This window comes from Scomber scombrus, chromosome 3 (genome assembly GCF_963691925.1).
Source record: "Scomber scombrus chromosome 3, fScoSco1.1, whole genome shotgun sequence".
Lineage (NCBI taxonomy): Eukaryota > Metazoa > Chordata > Actinopteri > Scombriformes > Scombridae > Scomber > Scomber scombrus.
Genome location: NC_084972.1, coordinates 33,575,130 through 33,597,267, shown reverse-complemented (window position 1 = coordinate 33,597,267; position 22,138 = coordinate 33,575,130). Strand labels below are relative to the sequence as shown.

The window sequence follows — 22,138 nt, the reverse complement described above, 5'->3', positions numbered from 1 at the left end:
TTAAATGAAATAAGTTTTTAAAAAATGAATCGATGGAATAATTTAAAAAATAATTTTAAATAATAGAGAATAAGAGAAGAATTATTAAATTAAATTTGAATTAAAAGTTAAAGTAAAAAAAAGGTTAAAATACATTAAAATGACCAAAGAAACAGACAATTACAATCGATAAGAAGATAGTATTATTAGTGTGGTGGCCATTTGTCCAGAAAAAACTAATTAAACTTTAAACCAAACATAATAAAAGGCCACTGATGCACCATGGGGATGTGGTTTAACGCAGGCAAAAGAAGATGAATGTCCATTCCAATCTTGCGTTTTTGTTTGGATTTATTGCAACAAAATAAAACAAACAAAAGAACAAAGAAAGACCATGGCTGCTGTGGCCTCTCTTGCACTGGTAAAAAAAATAATAACCTGAAGTGCCCACAGTGTTAACCAATTACCAAAAAAAAACAAAAAAACAAATACTATGCAAATCTAAATATGCTAAACAAATAACTAACAAACTAAAAATATTATCAAAAATCTAATCTAAATATAGCAAACACTTAAGTTAATCAAACAAAGTTACTCATAATTAGTAAATTAAATTTACAACTAAAACTAAAAACTAAAACTAAACTTAACAAAACAAACAAGTAGCTCCTTTAAGTAATATTTTATTAAATGTATATATATGCCGTTGAAAGAATTGTAGAGGTATAAGGCAAGGAAAGGTTGGAAGGACTGTTCTTCATTGGCGGAGATCCACGGTGAGCGGCTTCAGTACCTCCAGTCCTCCAGTAGGTGGCGGTATGTGTAACGTCACCATACACTGTGAGAGACGTCAGTACCACCAGTCCTCCAGTAGGTGGCGGTAATGTGTATCATCACCATGACTACAACCTGCGGTCAAACACCACCGAAGAAGACGCAGGAGCAGTTTGAACTGATAGAAAGCTGATGGAAACGAGGTCTGTGAGAAAGTAGTCCAAATCTGAAGCACTGCCCGCGGCCAAGGTAAACAGCTGTCTAATACAAAGCCGTGAAGTTCACTCCATGTTAGTAGTTTGTGTTTTTAACGGACGGAACCGAATTACCGGCTGCTACTGTCAGTTAGCCACCGTTAGCTCGCTGATGCTAACCTGCATGGTTCACTGACTCTAACATTAGGCTGAGTTTTCTATCAATGGGAGACATTATAGTCGGATTAACAGGACTCACAGTTATCACCCTGCCTCTTCAGCTCCTGTCACCTGCTATCTTTAGACTCTGCTGAGCGAGTTTATAAAGTGATGTTTCATCTGCTGGGTTTAGTTGTGTCGCCTGTTTAGTAATTCAAAAAGTTTTGTGTGTGTTTATTGTCAGGTTGGATCCAAGTGGACTGTTCATAGGAAGAGAGAAATGTCTTACATGGCTGCTCCAACGTTGCAACAGCCCGGTTTCCTTCTGGTGAGTCTCTTATTTCGAGTTCCGAGTTCAACCTTCAGGTGACTAGTTGTGCTAAAAGGATGAGTTCATGATATGTTCATAAACCAGCGGCCAGGAAACGAAACTAAAACTAGTTTTCATGCTGTAATCATTCCTCCTGTTCATATTGACCATTAGAAGATCCCTTCATAATGTACTTACAATGGAAGTGATGGAGGACTAAATCCACAGTCCTCCTTCTGTGTAAAAATGTATTTAAAAGTTGATCTTCAGCCGTCCAAATGAGTCAAATTAAGTTTTCTATGTTTCAACATTACAGTGTTTTTAGTACCAAAGTATTTTTGTTACTATTCTTCCACCACAGCTCAACAGTGAAACACTAAGAGGGAATCTGATGCTAAAAAGACTGTAAATGTGTCAGATATCACTTGATATGACTAACTCACACTGATGAAGCTGAATAGAAGCTTCACATCTACTTGGACACACTGTGGATTTTGTCCTCCATCTTTTCCATTGAAAGCACATTTGAAGGAGATCTCTTAATAGACAGTATGAACAGGAGGAGTGATTACAGAGAGGAAAACCTCTTTACTTTTCATATGGATACCTAACTGCTGGTTTAAGACACACTGGAAAAACAGAGAACCTGTCCTTTTATAACTTAAGTATCGTGTAGTTTGTATTATTTTTGTCATCTTTCAGAGTACCGTGAGTATCTGAATTTTCATTTCAGGCCAACCTGAAGAATGATTCGTCCACCAAACCTCTCATCCTGCGATGCCAAGAACTGGTGAAGATCATAGATGAATATCCTGCAAAGGTAATGTTAACTCTGCCACCTCTGTCTCGTCTTTACATACTGTTTATTTGAGGTGAATGGTGATGGAGTTTGTCTAGTAGATTTATACCTGGTGATGTTTGAAAAAGAAATGTTAGAAATACCTTGAGAACAGCAGAGAGTTAAGTGGAATTCTCACAGGTCCAAACTTAGTGTTTGAGCTGATTGGATAGAAATATTTAGAAAGGAATGTTATTGGATTTGTGCAGACACAGCACTGCAGACTCAGTCAGTCCTCACTAGATAGAGCTGACCTGACCTTTTAATGTTGAAAGCTTTCACTATGAGGCAACAGCTGCTTGCACTGTGGCTTAAAGTTCAGAGCTGGAGTGAGTGGTAATGATTGCTTTAGTTGTTCTTAAAGTAAAAATGCCAAATATTTCTGGGTTCCTGCTTCTTAAATTTGAAGATTTGCTTCTTTTCTGTGTTTTGTTTAATTGTAAATTGAAGATTTTTGGATTGTTAGTCAGAAAAAAACAACATATTTGAAGATGTCACCTTTGGCTGTGAAAATTGACAGCAGGCACTTTCACTATTATCTGTCAGTTAACTGTTTAACAGAGGCAATAGTTGGCAGATTTGTGTGATTATAACTTTGTGCTGATTAGGTCACTTTAGGTGTACTTTGTATTCTGTTGTGTATTTTTTCTTTCAGTTTGATGCTCAGATAAGATAAAGATAAAATGTTTGTTATAAAATGTATCACATAAACTTATGATGACAGCAGAACTGCAGATAACTGAACTGTTTTGTATTCAGATGTCGGTTTGTTCAATCACTGATACACTAAAATAGCGCTCTATGTAATAAATAGTTGTTTCTGTTGGTGTGTGAGGGCGTAGTGGACAGTTGAGTTTCTGTTTGAGAGCAGCTGTTGGTGCTTCTGTGGGAGACACAAAGGATTACAGTGTGTGTGGAGATAATTGTCATCTGTAGCTTCAGTCTCCTTCAGTATAATGTCACAGTGTCGCAGCCTCAGGCCACACAGGATACTTTTAGGACAACATGTATTAGACATTTTTTATCAATAACAATCTGCAGTAATGGGAAGTTGGTGTTTATATATCTGCCTTTTGCCTCTGTTTTATTTTAGAGAACAGCAAAAGTGTGTTTTTTCACCATGTTATCAGTGTTTATTATTATGAGTCTAAGCTTGTTTTTGTTGTTTGGTTTTTACTGTTATATTTCAAACACGTCTTCCTGTCAAAAGTCAAACACATTTAAACCAGCAGGCAGAGAAACATAATGTGCTTTGACTCACTTGATCCTTCAGTTAAATATTTGCTTATTTCAGTTAAACTCTGTGTTGCACAATGGAGCTGATCTAACTGTCAGCACATTCAAAACATGCTGTTCATATGTGTTTCCACATATCAGTTATTGATTTATGTGTGTGTGTGTGTGTTCAGGAGCTGCACACCATCTTCCCATGGCTGGTGGAGACAGTGTTCGGTAGTCTGGACGGCATCATCGCCGGCTGGAACCTGCGACTCCTTCATTCACGCAGCAACGAGTACAACATCGTCCTGGAATTTCTGAACCCGAGGTACTTAAAGCTTCCTGTCTGTATGATCACAGTAATAATTTATTCTTTCATTTTACTTATCAGCTGTTCTTTATCTCCTCAGTGGTCCGATGATGAAGCTCGTCTATAAACTTCAAGCAGAAGAATATAAATATGAAATACCTGTAAATTATCTCCCGGTAAGAACATTTCTTTCTCTCTTTTTCATCACTTGTTTCTCTGTTCACATGATCACAGAAGCTTATTTCACCGATTTCTCATTATTATGTGTTTAAGGGTCCAGTGAAGGCCTGCATCCAGGAGGGGGTTCTCCCAGACTGTCCGCTGTTCCACAACAAGCTGCAGTTCCCTCTGTCTGGTCTGCTGATGCTGAATCTGGCTCTCAGTATCCTTCATCATAGAGTCTTATCTGTCTGAGTTTTCTTCCTGGTGTCATTAACAGATTATTATCATATACTAATAACTCATAATAAATATGGAACAAATACTTAGCTTTATCCCCCCCCACCCAATTCATGTTAAAGTTAATTAATTTGTATTTGTTAATTAATTGTTTATCACCAACATGTTAAATATTAGACAGCATGAGAATAAAAGGAGGATCCATACAGTAGAATATAAAGGGGGGAATTGATGTTTAATGAAGTTATTCCTTAATATTCCGCAGATCCGTTTGAGTTCTTCATGTTCAATTTTGCGTACTGTCTCATCACGCCAAAGGTGAGATTTCCACAAAAACTGTTATATTCTTAGTTAATAGCTTCTTTAAAATAATACGAGTGAGTCTTCATTTTTTATGTAAAGTTTGTATAAGTTTTGGTCTGTTTGAATTCAGTAAAGGTTTAGTTTTTACCAACAATTCTACAAGTTTGTTTTTATATTTTAATCAATTTAAAGCAGCAGTGCCTAAATAATAGCAGCTTTAAAAGCACATCTGTCAGTTAGACATGAAATAAAACCAAATGCCCAAAAGAAAAGTCAGCTTAGTTACCAGAGCAGAATCACAATCAGTCTAATCAAGCAGCATCTCAAAGTTCATTTCTCTCTTTATGTTTTCAGAATTACCCTCTAGGACAACATGCCAGCAGCACAGACAGCGCCTACTTTGTGCTGGTGGACACGTACCTCAAATACTTCCTCCCCACTGAGGGAAGTGTGCCCCCGTCCCCCTTCTCTGACTCCAGAGGCTCCGTCACCGCACCTTCACCCAGGTAACTACAGCAATATTATGTTTAAGTCACGTTTCTTTGAAGATTAGAGCAAGAAGTTGTCAAGGTTACGATTTTTTATTTTCATCTACTGCAGTTTAACCTTTAGATATTTTAAAGGATTGACACAATATAACAATAAAATGATTTAAATCTCATTCGCTGTGTGTCTTAAATTCAACAGATCGTCCAGTGTTTCTTTTGCTGGTTACGGCGTTCACAGTCCCAGTCTCCTGAAGCATCACATATTTCATCAGCCTTCAGTTAACGCAGATCCTGCAGCACAGGAGATCTGGAGGTCTGAAACACTCCTACAGGTAAGAGACATGTCAAGATGTACAGACATTTAATAAGAATATAATTAATAAATGTGATTATGTGACGACTTTATCTCTGAGAGCTGAAAAGTGAAAGTTTCTACTATTTTAACCTCAAATAATATCAGTGAAATTAAAGGAAAAATATGTTTTAACAGAAGCTGATTCAACTGTATTAGTAATATAATATAATTTTACACTAAATTTGGTGTCTGTGTGTGTCCTCAGATGTTTGTGGAGATCTGGCTCCATCACTACTCCTTGGAGATGTACCAGAAGCTGCAGTCTCCTCAGGTAAAGGTAAGATAAAAAAATATGCCCCCGCCCCCCCACACATCTCTACACCCCCTGCCCCCTCCTTCTCCACTGCACTGCAGCATTGCACGGCTGGCTGTTGACTGGCTGACCACAGCTCCCCCCCCTCCCCACACCTCTCTGATGCCCTGTAGTTCATCATTTTATCAGCAGCTCCTGTCTGGATCCTCTGAAACCTTCTGTTCATCTCCGTATGTGCTGAGGATAAATACACACCAGCTGCTGTATAGAATAGAAAAAAACAAGTGTAGTCACTGAACGCAGGTCAGGTTGAAGTTGTCCATTTATCAGAGTCTCCAAAATTAGTTTTTAATTATAGTAAGTCTTAAATTTTGAGGTGACTTCTTCAAGCAAACTGTCATTGAAAATATATATTTCAAATTAAAATACTTTTTTTTTTAAACAGTGGGACAGCTCCATCAATTTGATTACTTTATGATTTCTACATATATTATTATATGGAGATACAAAAACATCCCTGTTAACATTTATATTTATTTATATTATTTATATGTGCATTAATTTTGCTGTGGAAAGGCTGTTTAATTCATTTCAAAAAGAGTGCAGCAGCAGCTCTGATTTATAGAGAGAATTATTATCATAGTTTAATTATCACAGTCAGGATTGGTAAAGTGTGTCTTTTATTACTGCTGAAGGACAACTTCACCCAGTCCTGCTGCAGCTCAACAGACAACCTGCAGCTTCATGTTTTACATTTAACAAAGAAAGAGTCACAAATGAACTGAGTGAAATGAAATGTTGCTGACAGCGTGAATGCAGCAGCAGACATCCCTGTTCCCACTGTGGCAGCATTCAAACATGTCTGGTTTCTGTATGAAATAGATTGTCTGAAATCCCTTTTTGAGTTCATAGAAGAAAAGTAGCTGCATAGTAAAGCTGCAGCTGTGAGGGATTTGGCATGTGTTCCTGGTAGTAGTGGTTTTGCTTCCTCTCACGTTCCTCTGCATGCTGCACGTTCACGTCACCAAGTGTTTGTGTGGATGGTTTGTTTTCTGTGTGTTAAACGCCAACATAAAGTCAACATGGTGAAGGTTTCTGGTGACTCTGGAGAGGGTGAAAGGAAAGTTTTATCCCCTTTTAATGTAGCAAGAGACGCTCTACACCACCAGCTGGAGAAGTTTATATTTAATCCCAGGGAGCCGTTATAATGCTTTGAAATCTGGGACTATACATAAAAATAATGATAATAATAATGATGATAAATAAATAATAAGAATCAGGACCGGATGAATACTGGACTTATGTGGCCAAAGCCGATATTAGGGAGTAAAAAAATGTCCAAAAAATCAGCTGATAATCAAATGTTGTCATCAAACAGTTCCTGACTTCTTATATGGAAAGGGAACATATTTTATTACACAAAGAAATGCAATAATGACTTGTGCTAAAAGAATAGAGCTTTTCATATATTGATTATTGAGTTGAAAGTGTGCCACTGTAATATTTTATGGAATATTTAATACAAAATATCAGCAGCATAAAACTCCTCAAAGCATCTGATATCTCAACATTATTTTCTCTGTACAGTTACAGCACATCACATTAAAGCAGATAGATTTATGATCCATCAATCAAAAGCACAATGAGACTTTATGCTGGTGTTTTTTTGTTATATTTACGTGAACTATATCTATATATATATATAAATACTGTACATCTGTGATAATATACTGTTCTTCATCTGTATTGATTGCATGATTATTATTGACGAGCCTAACAGAAGTGTTTCCTCAGTGTTTATGGAGCAGTGCTGCAGTCTGTAGTTACCTCAGAATTTCAACTGAGTGTTTGGTAACATTTAAATAACGCTGACGTATTGATTAGTTGGCACATTTTGATTGAATCTCCAAACTAATCAGTTCATTATTTAGAGTCTTGTTTAAGGAAGAAAGGTCTAAATTCTCTTGTTCCAGCTCCTTAATTGTGAATATTTAATCCACTATGACAGTAAACTGAATATCATGTACAGTAACCACTCTGCTATCAAAGCCTCCTACTGATTGATTAATTGAGAAAATAATCAAATCGATAATGAAAATAGCTCAGTTGAAGCTCCGTTGCTGCTCCATAACACTACAGAGGAAAAGGTGAATTAACCCTTCAGCTCCTCCTTTAACACGCTGACTGATGAACTGCATCATTAACATTTTACCTTATTTATGTCATGTTCACCTCCTCTGTACTAAACCTCACCTTCTACACATATTAACCTCTGAGTCACTGTGTTGTGTTCAGTGTCCATCCTGTTACATCCTGTTACATCCTGTTACAGAGCGGACTTAAAGTGTCAGATTTTGGACAGGTTGGATTCAGCTCGGATGTCCCAACACAAGTTTTTAAAAATTCAGTAAATATTGAACAAAACTGTTGAAAACCATCAAAATTTTAACTCAAATTCAGTTTTAACATGTAATTTATTTCACAAAACACACATTTCCTGTTTTCTGCATCTACTATTAATAAAACTAATTTTAATGCTTAATTAATTAATTACTTGTATTTAGCATTTATAAACAGTAAACATATAATAAATGTTTTATAACACACTTTAATGCAGTAACAATCATATATGAATGTTTATTAATGTGTAGTATTTGTCAGCAACTATAAAATTATTATAACTGTGTTTTACTGTTTATACAGCAGCCTCCAGTTATGAGTTATAGTTACTGACAAATACATTGATAAACACTACATTATCTTGTGTTATAAACCATTTATTTAATGTTTGTATGTTGCTTATAAATGTTAAATTGCGTTAAAGTGTTTCTTAACTGATTAATAAAATAATAGTAACAATTTTAGAGTCTCAAAACAAAATCTTACAGTGTTGAGTTCACTCTGTTGAAGATTATGTTAAACATCAGGGATGGGAATTATTAAAGCTGACGTATAAAATTGTATTTATATATTTATATATTTAAATATCCGTCTGTGATATTTAACACACAAACCAGCCGTCACACTAGTTTTATTATTTAGAGACATGGACGAGTTAAACACGCTGGATTCAATTCATTTCCACTCAGACATCAACACAAACTGCAGCCTTTAATCCTTTTCATCATCACTAGACAGCGTGTCTCATTAATAAACACTAACTGATCTCAGTGAATACACTTAAATAATTAATTACACAAACAAGACGCCACGTGCAGAAAAATTAAGATTAAAACTCACATTATTAAAACTTTACAGAACTATTTTTAGTAGGTGCAGTTTTTTTATTGGATGGATAATTAAACCCATTTGATCCCATGTGAAATGATTCCCACCCTGATGTCCATGTAATCCTGTGTGTGAGTGTAGAGAGGCGTCTCATTGTCTCCCAACAATTAAAACATTTGTTCCCACAGTCAATATTTTGTTTTTGTTTGTCTCCTCTCCTCCTCTGTTCCTCTTCCTCCTGAATGTTTTTGAATTATTTCTGTCTGGTTGCACTCTCCCTTTTTTTTTTTGTTGCCTCCTTTTTCTCCTGTTCTCATGTTGACCTTCCTCCTGCCACCTTTTTCCTTCCTGCTCCTCTTCCTCCCTTATTGTCACCTTTCCTTTTCCTCTCCCTTCACTGCTGTTCCTCCTCCACCTCGTGTTGTTGTGTTTCCCTCTTCCTCATCTTCCTCTCCCTCCTGGTGGTTACGGGTGAACAGCTGGCGCTGCTGCAGTACCGCCTCAGTATGTCCAGCATGCCGTGCCAACCCCACGCCCCACCAGGCTCTGGGACCCTCCACACCTACCAAGTACTTTTACCTTTTCATTCAGCCCCGCCCCTCTGGGCCCTCCTGGAGGTAAACCTGTCAGTTACAATCAGAGTCAAGGGTACTTCTCTCTTACTGACACACATGGTGGGACATCAGGCCTCCACTCACCTGCAGATATGAGCTGCTGCTGCTGATAGATTTGCATCATTTATCCTTTTTATACATAACCAGACATGATGTGATGGTGTTAGTTATTCTAAAATACTGACTTACTGACCTCTTCATTTTGGCTCCTTTTAATCCTCAGTTCAGGGTTCAGTGTTCCTCTCTGTACTGGGTTTAAAATGTTAGGCAGATTCTTTCAGCTGAGGAAAGGAAGACGGCCCAATCCCAAACCAGCCCCTCTCCCTTTGCCCTGTCAGCTGCAAGCATGTTTTGGTTTAATGACTAAATAATTACCTCTGTGAGACAAATATGAAGTAATGCAGTTAACTTTATCCTACCTACCAGTCATGTTTCATGTATTCATCAGTATGCAGGTCATTGATAAACAGTGGAGATAATAAAACAGCTGCGTTATCACTGAAAACATGTCTAGACCAACTTTTCCTCACCCAGAATTGATCAGGAATCGATAAAGACTTAGACCAGTGCCTGCGATGATATAAGCCCACATTAAAGTAAATTAAAAGTCACATTTCATTGTCATGTTTTAGATGTTATGTGGAAAAGACGAGGTTTGGGACTAGTTTGGGGCTAGGCTGGGACTGGTTTGGGACTAGTTTGGGGCTGGTTTGGGACTAGTTTGGGGCTGGTTTGGGACTGGTTCGGGACTGGTTTGGTGCTAGTTTGGGGCTGGTTTGGGGCTGGTTTGGGGCTGGTTTGGGACTGGTTTGGGACTGGTTTGGGACTGGTTCGGGACTGGTTTGGGGCTAGTTTGGGACTGGTTTGGGACTGGTTTGGGACTAGTTTGGGACTAGTTGGGGACTGGTTTGGGGCTAGTATGGGGCTAGTTTGGGACTGGTGTGGGACTGGTTTGGGACTGATTTGCGACTGGTTTGGGACTAGTTTGAGACTGGTTTGGGACTGGTTTGGGACTGTGCCGACTCTTCATGAAGGGATAAACTAGCAGCAGCTTTCAGCAGTTTAACTTTGCGGCCTCCAGACTCTCGTTCAGTCTGACTGTAGATGTGAATCTCTTCAGAGAAGTATCCTTGACGGGAAAAATTATCCTGGAATGAAGCTTTTGGATTTGAATCTTTTGAGCAGATTTTACTGGTTTGGGTGTGGTTTCTCTTTTTGCTGTTTGTTTGTTTGTTGTTGTTTGTTTTAATTTTAAAAGCATGCTTTTTGTTTATTTTTTGTTTTTTAACACTGTGTGGTGTGCTTTGTTGCTTTTCATGTTTATGTGGTTGATAAATGTTTCTTTCTAATGACACCATGTAAAGCAAAAGATACTACTACAATTCATTTAAACAATCTTGATTTTTACCATGCCAGAATTTAGAAAATCATCTGATCTTTTTTTTTTTTTGACAAATTCAACTTTGATTCATGAATTAATTCATTAGAAAAAACAATCAACATCTGTTCAGAGTTAATGTTTGAGTTTGCTGACATTATCCAGAAGAGGAAATTCTTATTATATTGCATCATTATGATAATGCAGCTTTGCTTTGAGCAGTAAACAGAGCACAGAGGTCCCACCTTTCATTCAGGAGTCATTTAGTATAATATGATCCTTAAATACAGCTGGGGTGAAAGACTGATTTATTTGTATATCACATTTCAACAACAATGCAATTCAAAGTGATTCACATAAAACATAAAATGCATCAAGACAGGATATAAAAACAACATATGCCAAAAAAAGTATGATTAAAAGTGTTAAATTGGCAATAAATTGGAGCTAAAATAGAATAAGACAGTTAAACACAGGAGAAGAAAAAGTTACGGTGCAGTGTAAAATATTAACCCTAAAATGTGGATTTAATAAAAAGCAGTCGAACTAAGAGAAAGAACAGAGAGTTGGAGCAGACCTGCAGTTTTCTGACAGATTGTTCAGATATGTGGAGAATAAAAACTAAACGTTGCTTCTCCAGGTTTAGTTTTGACCCTGAGGAACAGAAAGCAGACCTGATCTAGTCTGGTTGCTTCATAACGTACGACATCAGTATTTTGGCTCTAAACCATTTAGTGCTTTATTTTAAAGTCTATTCAATTAAGACATAAAGTAAGTTACAGGAGTTCATTTAGCAGCTGTCATCATTACATAGTTTGTCCACCAGAGGGCGCTGACAAGTAGATTTTTCAACTTTCAAGACTTCCTGCTCAAGAAGTGTCTTTGTCACTTAAATAAATATATATAAATGCTTAATGTGTGTGGGACCTCTGTTCTCTACATAGAAAGCGCTTCGAGCCTTCCGATAATCGTTGGGCTGCTTCTAGACTCGGGAAGCATCGTGACGGCTGCTGCTTTTTGAACTGGCAGCTGATTGAGATGATGAGTGTGTGTCTGTGTGTGTTTGTGGAGCTTTTTGTGACCGGGTGTCTTTTCAGGAACCGTTCAGCCCGACAGAGGAGCACGTGCTGGTGGTTCGTCTGCTGGTGAAACATCTGCACGCCTTCTCCAACAGCCTGAAGCCCGAGCAGCTGTCGGCCTCGCCGTCGGCTCACTCGCACACTCACACCAGCCCGCTGGAAGAGTTTAAGAGGTCAGATTCAGCACACATGAGCCTGCCACATGCTGCAGGGGGACTGAGTCAGACTTCATGGAGATCAAGATTTCAAATTCGATCAATTTGCCAAATAGTTTTTATTCTTAACAGTATCTTCCAGTGTGGTTATCTACTAACTTTAACTTCATTGTCCTGTCTTGAACAAGAAAGCTGAGTTAGGATTATTTTTGTTATATATAACTGGACATACATGCAACAGGTGAATACTCATACTACAGGAAGTAGGCATAAAGGATTATTACACCATTAAAGCATAGCAAAGAGTCTGCAAGAGAAGACCAAACAACAATAAAGTAAATACAGTGGAAGTACTGTTGTTTATCTGGTTTAACCTACATTATAACTCACTGTTAATGAGCACACTCTATTTTATGTCCTTCAGAGTGGTGATGCAGCGTTTTGTCCAACAGAAGCTTTACCTGTTCCTCCAGCACTGCTTCGGTCACTGGCCTCTGGACGCCTCCTTCAGAGCTGTAAGTCTCCTTAATGATGATTATTATTATTATCTATAGAAAAACCTCAAAGAATCACCTTCATATGAGAAAGCATTTGATCCTGGAAGCTGCAGAGTAATGTATGTCCTTGTGCTCCTGGCAATGAGAGGATTTGGTTCCTTGATTTAAGAACTATTAATGAGCTAGTATTGTCCCTCCTTCATTCTCTCCTTTTGTCATTTAGTAGATTCATTTATTTAATCAGGAATCCAGTCAGTGCAGCAGTACAATTACTTTGATTATCGTCAGTGATAAGGAGTAGAAAGTGTAAAGTTGTGCCTTTTAGCTACAGAGTCATTATCTCAGTTTTAAAAGCTGCAGTAACACTCTGGTTCAGAATGAGCTTTATTGTTCAGACAGAGTATCTTCTCTGTGTTTTAGGTGTTGGAGACGTGGCTGAGCTACATCCAGCCGTGGAGATACACCGGAGAGAAGACCAATCCTCAGCCCGACCAAAACAGAACCGTGCCTGATAAATGGTGAGACTCATAGCTCTGACTCAGGCTCCTGTTTTAGAAATAGTAATGTTAATAATGGCAAGAATAAAACAGGAATAGATGCAGAAATTCTCACAGTATTGATTGTAATTGGTATCATTTATCATTAGAGTCTGGTGGTTATTGTTTTACTGACTAGCTGAAGTGCAGATGATGATTATTATGACTCTAGAGACTCTGGTTGTTGAGCTGATTGTATGTTTCTGTTCTACAGGGAGTCGTTTGTTCAGGAGAACCTGCTCGTATATACGAAGCTCTTCCAGGTGTTTCTGAACAGAGCGGTGAGGACTGATCTGGTTAACGCCAAAAATGCACTGATGGTGTTCAGAGTGGCCAAAGTGTTCTCTCAGCCGAACCTCGCAGAGATGATCCAGAAAGGTGAGAAATGATAAACTTCTGTAGCTCCGCCAGCCGACCGACCGTCCATTAATAAACATCGATAATGAATAAATTCAAATAAAAACCATCCTCCCTCTGCAGGTGAGCAGCTGTTTCTGGAGCCCGAGCACGTCCTCCACCACCGGCAGCCCCGCTACCTGACGCCGAGCCAAGGGGGCAGCTTCCTGTCGTCGCGGCAACGGGTGGTGACAGACATGGTGTTCAGGGTGAAGAGTCAGGTGTACGCTTTGGAGGGCCAGGACTGCCAGTACAAACAGATGTTCGGCTCCGAACTCAGAGGAGCCGTAAGTTCACCTCATCACAAATACATTAAAGCTTGGTTAATCAGCAGTATGATGTCATACTTACAAAATACCTGTTGTTGTTGTTGTTGTTGGTCATTTTTTCAGGTTATGAAGTTGATCCAGATCATTGCACAAGCTCGACAGACGGCTAAAAGGATATCGGATCACTCCAACGAGGTGGCGGCAAACACGTCGTTCCTGTCCTGGTTCGGGTTTGGGTCACCCGACCTCAACAACACGTTCGCCGGGGCCGAGCCGGAGGACAGCGGAGAGGTTCTGAAGAAGACCCACGAATTCCTGGACAGAGCTTTGGAGAATTTATGTCAAATCTTTAAGGTCAGATTGTTGTTTAGAGTTTTTTTCCCTCCTAATTCAGATGAGATAATGTATTTAATGTTATATTTATTTCAATTTGAATGCCTTTATTGTACAATGTGTCTCCAGTGATACATACAGACACATTACAGTCTGTATGGATAAATAAAAACAAACAGTAAATAAAAAGGCTGAAATTTTGGAAGATTTTCTCTTAATTTGACTCATTCAGACAGCCGAGGACACAACAGGCGTACACTAAGTTAAAACTGTCTCTTTTTATTTTTCTAGCTGAACCAAGGGCAGCTGACTCAGCTCATATCCAACCTGGGTTCCTCCCAGGACGACGGCAACTCCAAGCAGCTGCCGGACTGCATCCACGGAGAGAGCGGACTGATCCTCACTGACCTGGGCAGGAGGCAGGTGAGTGTCTCCAATGAATAATGCACAAGAGAAGAAGAAGAAGAGCTGTGGGCCGTGCAGTAAACAGTAAAACCCTGACTCTCTCTGTGTGTGTGTTTCTGGTCTTTTGTGCAGATAATAAACGGACTGCGCAGGTTTGATATTCACTATCAAGGAGACCCGGAGCTGCAGCCCATTAGGAGCTATGAGAGCGCCCTGCTGGTCAGGCTGTTCTACAAGATCTCCTCTCTGGTTAATAACAGGGTGAGTAATGTCTGGAGGCAGCTGTCAGATGTTATTATATCTATTATTTAGAAAGAAAAAGCCCAATAAAACCCTGTGAAGTGTAACAGTAGAACAAATATAGGAATTTCTGGTGTCAAATATGGTAATTTGGTTCTTTAAAACAGCTATTTTAACAACGTTTTTCTGCATAACGTGAAAGGTTTAAGTCGTAGGGACAAAACCCAACAGTGCTACAGAGTGTTTCAGCTTCCAAGTGGCCAGAAAAATGAGTTAATGGAGATTTAAATGAAGCATTTTAAGTCTTAAATTCAGTTTGAAATGTCAAAAAAGTTGGCATTACATTCATAAAGTGGCCAGAAACATGACTCTGCTGGATATGTCTTAACTTTAATAAAATAAGCAACATATTAACTTTAAAATGATAATATGTCAGATGTGTTCAACTTGTTTCAGCCTCCCAAAAATATCAATGAATGCAGTTTAAGGGTCATATTTCTGACGTATCAGGAGAAGCAGGTTTATAACACACAAACTGGAACAACTGAATATGAACATTAGAGTTTGAAACATTTAATATGAGTCTGAGTACTTAAATGAATGCTTCTTGATCAATGATAATATATATAATAACATATAAATGTAGTGTAGAGTCCAGTCTAGATCTGCTTTGTGTGAAAAGTGTCCTGAGGTAACTTCTGTTGTGATTTGGAGCTTTATGAATAAAGTTGAGTTGAATCACAGACTGAATCTCCTCTCTCTCTTTTCTCCTACAGTTCGGAGGTCACATGAACGCGCTCTGCTCCCGTCCCGACCTCCTGGGCCGCCTGGGTCGTCACTACTTAACGGATCCTGATTCGACCGTGAAGGCGGTCCACAGCCCGTTGTCCCGGCGACCGTTAGAGAGGAACCGCGAGCCCAGACTGAGCCTGCGGGTGCTGGCCAGCTACAGGACGCTGCTGCTGCTGCTGCTCTTCTACGTGTTGGGAGCGCTGCTGTCCTTCGGCCCCGTGTCCTCCACCCTTCTCATCCTCACGGGGGGCTTCCTGTACGGACTCGTCATGATGCTTTTTGGAGACAAACTGAAAACGCACTAACGGAGCGGCACGGGGCTCCTGCACACGCCCCCCCCCCCCTAAAAAAAAATACACAATGATAAGTTTGAGTGAGTGATGTGATGAGTATTGATCGGTCTGCATGATTGATTATGAGTTATTGATCCGTGTTCTATCTGCTGCAGAGAGATCAGACTCAGACGTATGTTTTATAAAGACTTAAACCTTTGGAGAATAATTGTGACGTTTAGAGTGAGTTTAGTGTAAAGATATATTTTTGAATATTGAGCAAAAACCTTTAATCACCATTAACGTTATAACATGGCAGCCTTTTGGGAAGGGGGGGGGGGGGGGGGCTCTGTGGGACCCCTGCCGACTCCTTTCTTATTGCTTTTGTTTTGATTGTATTAAATGTGGTTCATGTAACCTTGTAAATATTTTCTTTTTTTTTTAAAGCGTTGCTGCTCTGTTATAGAGCATGTTTTTTTTTCTTCTCAACAATCATCTGAAACAGAAAAAACACAAAAGGCCAAAACTGACTGACTGAAGTTTGAAAGCAGAAAAAGTGTTTTTGACTGAAAGACTCAATAAAACAGCTTTTTGTTTGTAGTTCTTGTGTCAAACAGTGTTTTAATAATTAATACAGACATTAATAATCCACGTTTTTACATTCACTCATACAAGTTACTGAAATGGTACAAAATCTAAAGTATGGATGTATTGTGACGTTCACTGCTGTATTATGTCTCATTCATATATTAGTAACCTGAATAATAATAATAATAATATTTATTATATTATAAATAAAAGATAAACAGCTTCTTAATGAGCTTCTAACAGCACCTCAAACTATCTGATGGAGACCATGAGATGTGGTTGAAGTGGTAGTAAGTGGACTTTGAGTTAAAAGAACAACTACTAGTCTGCCAGGTTTAATGGGTGTTGGTTTTAGGAGGAATTGTTATTATTACATAATTGTTTAAGATTCAAGATTCATTTTATTGTCATTTTACTGAGTATTTGCACACATACAATACAATGAAATCAAATACTGTTTCTCACCAGCTCCTCTGTGCATTAAAAAACTAGTAATAAATAACTTTCAGACACAAAATTAATTGTAATATTGACAATAGTGTGAGAGTGCCCCAGTTCATAATTAAAATATATAATGTCAGTCTAAAGATGGAATAATCCACCTCTGTTAGAAGGGTAATATCTTAACAGCTGCTCCATGATGTAAATGCTTCACGTTTAATATTAAAACATTTTGTGACGCCACCAACGTGTTTTATGTTTAGGCTAATAACTCATAAACTTTGAGGTGTAGTAAAACTATATTTGCAGTGTTTTACTGGGATGAAGCTGAACACAATGATACAGGTGAACATTTTCACACCATGTTTTTCTTATGTTGACATTTCATCTGATCTAATCTGGCCTATATTGATCTAATCTAATCTCACCAGACTTGGAAAATACCATGTTTAGATGACCCTGAACTAAATGTATGAGTTTGTTTTTGGGTATAACTTACTGTATGTAAATGAATGAGGCCTGATGCACTTAATGGGTCATAACTGGGAACACACAACCACACTGCACACAATTCATACAACTCTACCCACAGGGGGCGCTACTGCTACATTATAAACACCACCTTACTACTTATTAACTATCTAATGTTATATTCCATGGTAACCAAATTCAGCTGGGAATGCTGAATAAGTCCATAGCATTTGATATAATTCCATCCGCTAAAAGGTTTTTAATAGTTTTTTCCTCTAAATGTATTTATTAAACAAATCATATATTAAAAACAACATAAAGCTTAGAACCAGAGAACATGACATGACATGGATTACAGATCAATAATACATATAAGACAGATATATGTTATAAACATTGTAAAGAAAGGAAAGCAGAGACTTATTGAATTTATTATTTATGAGTTAAAATTTAGCACAAAAAAAGATGTACTGAAAAAAAACCCTTCATCTTCCTTGTGATAATCAAAAAACACTAAAGAAAATGTATTTGAGAGAAAAAACAAATCATTGAAAAATACATTTTAATAAAATTGAGAACAGTTTAGAACTACTTTATTTATTGATTGATTTATAAGAACACTGTACAATTCATCTCATTACAGTTTACATGTTAACCATTGACAGACATGACATGAATGACCGATCAATAACAGGCTTATTGAATTTATTATTTATAGTTAAGTTAAAATTGAGCAAAAAAAAGGGATTTATTTTTTTTAAAACCGTCATCTTCCTTGTGATAATCAAAAACACCAAATGAAATGTCTAAGAGAAAAACAATAAATTAAAAAAATACATTTTACTAAAGTTGAGAACTACATTATTTTATATATGTATAATAACACACTCCATCTCATCACAGTCTACATGTTAATCATTGTCAATTAAATTTATAATAAAATCTTAAACAGGAAACACAAATTAGTCTAGAACTACAAACGCGTGATTAAACGACTACAACTCCCGCCAGGAGGCTCGCCGTCTGTCGTCATCTAACGTCGCCTGTCATTCGGTGACGTAGCGCACGGTCGCCGGGAGAAGTTTGAAAATAAACGTGAAACTTTTTTTTTTCCTCTCCTCTCTCCGTAAACATTTAACGTGAATGTAGTTTCACTGGCGGGTTTACGGCGAATTTAAGGAGAGTTTCTGAAAACAGCGACGTTGAAGTGAGCGTGCGCAGCGCGTGGAGGACGTTTCATTTGGAGGTGAGTTAAAATAAAAGCGTTAAAGTGAAGCAGAGGAGGAGAGCTAGCTGAGAGGATCGTGTCTGACATGAGGCTCCACGGTGTTATGTCGAGGTCTGCCCCCCCTCTAATAATGCCCCCCATCATGTTAAACCTGTGTTACCCATAGCAACGCACCTGCAGCTGGTGTCAGGTTAGGGTTAAGGTGAGCTGGTCGGGGTTCAGGTAAAATTTGGGTTAATTTAAACACCTCAGGAAAGGAGTGGTGGGTGTTATTTGGAAGAAGAGGGAACAGATTTGGAAGGGGAACAGATTTCGACATAACACCAGAACACCTCTCAGCCTGTTAGGACCACGATGTCAGACTCTAACCTGAGAGATGTTTATAGGAGAAGGAGAAGATGGAGAGATTTGGAGGATTTAGCCGAAGCTGCTAACTGTCCTCTGAGCTGCTCGCACAAGAGCACACCTGTTATTTTTTTTTGGGGGGGGTCAGACAGGCTAGAGATATACACACACTCACCATTCATTAGGAATACCTGTGCAGTCTAATTCAATCCAATACAACAGCTCTTGTTTTTAAAGTTTAACCCTTTACATGCTGTTCATATTCTGACTCATAATTAGTCTCTACACTAATTTGCATTCATAAATTCCCCATCAGTCATAAATAAATGTTTTATTAATCCTCTGTTTGATTAATATTATGGGGAAAAAAGAAAGAGAATAGAATATGTAAGAAAATGTTTAGATTTTTTTCATAAACACAGGTAAAACTTACATTTGTGTATATAAAATGTATCAGCTGCACAAAAATAATATAAAAAGAAGATACCTTTTATTTCTATTTGTGTATCCTTCGGGTCACATTAGGAAGAGTGGCTATAATAAATGTTTATATGGTGTTTTTACAGCTGTTAAATGAATAAAAAGGGTCTAATTTTACCCTGAACAGTATGTAAAGGTTAAGATGAGATGCATCAACTTGACTCAGCAGTACAAAAATCAAAGGGTGAAGGGATAAAATACATAAATAGATATAATACTATACACCAGGGGCGATTTTAGACCCAACATTTGATCTCAGCACCACTAAAAATTCTTAAAAAGATATTTTATACAACTTTAATTATGTTGCGAGCCTGTCTGTTATAGCTGAGAAAAAACACTGATGCTTCAGGTTCAAATGGTTTTATTTTAACAGGTTTAATTAGAGCTGGGCGATATAAATAAATCATATATCACAATATTTTATTTACCAAATACTTCGATATCAATATCACAACAATATTATAGAGATGACTGTTGGTGCTTTCACTTAATATTTACACAATGAGATGTTTGATAAATAATCATCAGTAATGTGGATGTAATGATAAAGTTGGTAAAAGGTAAATAATAAGGTTAGGGTTCAGAAAATTACATCATTTTACTGTAATGCAGCTTTTAAAACCAGGAAAAGAGACACTTTACTGCCATATTATGATAATACGATATCTAGTCTCATATCACGATATCAATATAATCAATATAATATCAATATATTGCCCAGCCCTAGATTTAATGTAATTTGGATAGTTCTTTCATTAATATAATAATAATAATAATAATAATAACTTCGATTTATATAGCGCCTTTCAAGATACCCAAGGTCGCTTTACAAGAGTGGGAATAGGGGGGTAAGGGCAGGGTGGGGGTTTAGGGAGGGTAGGCAAGAGAGAAGAGGTGTGTTTTGAGGTACTTTTGGAACTGTGACAGAGAACTAGCGGAACGGATAGGAGGGGGCAGGGTGTTCCAAAGGGTAGGGGCAATTGCACAGAAAGCCCTGTCACCAAAGGTCTTGAGTCTGGTGCGGGGAGTGCAGAGTAAGTCCTTGCTGGTGGAGCGCAGGGACCGTGACTGGGTGTACGGGTGGAGGAGGTCGGTGATGTACTTGGGTGCCAGTGAGTGAAGTGATTTGTAGGTGAGGAGGAGGATTTTGTAGCTGATGCGTTGTTTGATTGGCAGCCAGTGGAGTTTCTTGAGGATGGGGGTGATGTGCTGCCAGGGCTTGGTGTGGGTTAACACCCTGGCAGCTGAGTTCTGGACATACTGCAATCTGTCTAGGGCTTTGTTGGGGAGCCCAGACAGGACACCATTGCAGTAGTCCAGACGGGAGGTGACAAATGCATGAATGAGGGTTTCGGTGACTGAGTCGGTGAGTGACGGCCGGAGTCTTGAAATGTTACGGAGGTGAAAGAAGGCAGATTTGGAGATGCTCTGGATGTGGAAACTGAATGAGAGTGTGGGGTCCAGGATCACGCCCAGGTTCCGCACTTTGGGAGATGGGGAGGTGGGACAGCCGTCGATGACCAGGGTGAGGTCTCCAACCTTCCTGAGCAGTGGTGCTGGGGCCACCACCATGAGCTCTGTCTTGTTGGTGTTGAGTTTCAGAAGGTTGTTGGTCATCCAGGTTTTAATATCGTGCAGACAGTTGTTGAGTTGTGTTGGTGGGAGTTGTGAGGAGGGCTTGGTGCTGACGTACAGTTGGGTGTCGTCTGCGTAACAGTGGAAACTGAGTCCATGGTTGCGGATGATCTGACCGAGGGGGAGCAAGTAGATGGTAAAGAGGAGGGGGCCAAGGACAGATCCCTGGGGGACACCATGGTTAACTGTTGCAGTGGTGGAGTAGGAGCCTTGCAGAGTGATGTATTGTTTACGGTTGGAGAGGTAAGACTGGAACCAGGAGAGAGCAGTGTCGGTGAGGCCAATGAGCTCAGAGAGACGGGAGAGCAGGATGGGGTGGGAGATGGTATCGAAGGCAGCAGAGAGGTCAAGGAGGATGAGGATGGAAACAAGGCCGTTGTCTGCAGCAATCAGGAGGTCGTTTGTTATTTTGATGAGGGCGGTTTCGGTGCTATGATGGGGTCTGAAGCCCGATTGGAGAGGTTCAAAGAGCTCATGGTGGGACATGTGATGTTGTAGCTGGGCAGCCACTGCTCTTTCCAAGATCTTGCTCAGGAACGGAAGGTTGGAGATCGGACGGTAGTTGTTGGGGTCATCTGGGTCCAGGCCTGTCTTTTTGAGTGTTGGGGTCACGGCTGCCAACTTAAAGCTGGAGGGTACCACACCAGAGCCAAGTGAGGCGTTGATGATGTCAACCACCGGGGGGCAGATGGTGGGGAGACAGGCCTTCAGCAGGGTCGTGGGTAGTGGATCCAGACTGCAGGATGAAGTCCTGGCTTTGGTCAAGAGGTCGAGGACTTGATCAGCATCCAGCAGGGAGAAGGTGGAGAGGCGGCGCTGTGGTGGGCAGGCAGAAGGATGGTACATGTCCTGCCGAGATACTGTGGCCGGCGGGGAGGGTGTAGATGCCTGGAGCTGCTGGTGGATGGTGGCCACTTTCTGGTGGAAAAAGTCCAGGAACCTGGAGCAGAGGTCAGCGGCGTCGGAGGGTTGTGAAGCGTCGGGAGGGTCAAGAAGGCGGTTGATGGTGGAGAAAAGCATTTTCGGATGCTTTTGTTGGCTGTTAATAAGTGTGGAGTAATGGACTGTTTTTGCCTGGGTGAGAGCCTCTTTGTAGCACTGGATGTGGTCTCTGTAGGCTTCGAGGTGGACAGTGAGGCCGGATCTTTTGTGAAGCCTCTCAAGCCGGCGCCC

General features: G+C 39.3%; 2 protein-coding genes across 5 annotated transcripts in view; both read left to right on the top strand.

Annotated features, from left to right (window-relative positions):
• Positions 1-887: 887 nt before the first annotated feature.
• On the top strand, positions 888-15,843 carry smpd4 (sphingomyelin phosphodiesterase 4). 3 transcript variants are annotated; one of them, XM_062416341.1, is made up of 20 exons: positions 888-1,002; positions 1,351-1,434; positions 2,150-2,236; positions 3,664-3,800; positions 3,883-3,958; positions 4,056-4,164; positions 4,447-4,499; positions 4,839-4,990; positions 5,172-5,304; positions 5,533-5,598; positions 9,288-9,377; positions 11,898-12,052; positions 12,459-12,549; positions 12,952-13,049; positions 13,282-13,445; positions 13,548-13,750; positions 13,856-14,086; positions 14,357-14,488; positions 14,603-14,731; positions 15,487-15,843. In XM_062416341.1, the coding sequence occupies exons 2-20, from the start codon at positions 1,387-1,389 to the stop codon at positions 15,805-15,807; spliced, it is 2,475 nt and encodes an 824-aa protein (XP_062272325.1). In that variant the 5' UTR covers positions 888-1,002; positions 1,351-1,386; the 3' UTR covers positions 15,808-15,843. The 3 variants fall into 3 exon arrangements, with proteins under 3 accessions (XP_062272325.1, XP_062272324.1, XP_062272326.1); XM_062416340.1 differs by having other exon boundaries at positions 5,533-5,604; XM_062416342.1 differs by lacking the exon at positions 9,288-9,377 and having other exon boundaries at positions 5,533-5,604.
• Positions 15,844-18,428: 2,585 nt separating this feature from the next.
• The window catches only part of LOC133978016 (DDB1- and CUL4-associated factor 1-like), a 30,946-nt gene continuing 27,236 nt past the window's right edge, over positions 18,429-22,138 (top strand). For both annotated transcript variants that reach the window (XM_062416337.1, XM_062416338.1), the window contains exon 1: positions 18,429-18,520. The gene's annotated coding sequence lies outside the window, so the exon portion shown is untranslated. The remainder of the gene's footprint in view (positions 18,521-22,138) is intronic.

Coding starts and splice junctions, on each gene's coding strand:
- smpd4 (XM_062416340.1), top strand. CDS start 1,387: ATGTCTTACATGGCTGCTCCAACGTTGCAACAGCCCGGTTTCCTTCTG. Junction 5,305..5,532: donor GGTCTGAAACACTCCTACAG/GTAAGAGACATG, acceptor GTGTGTCCTCAG/ATGTTTGTGGAGATCTGGCT. Junction 14,732..15,486: donor CCTCTCTGGTTAATAACAGG/GTGAGTAATGTC, acceptor TTTCTCCTACAG/TTCGGAGGTCACATGAACGC.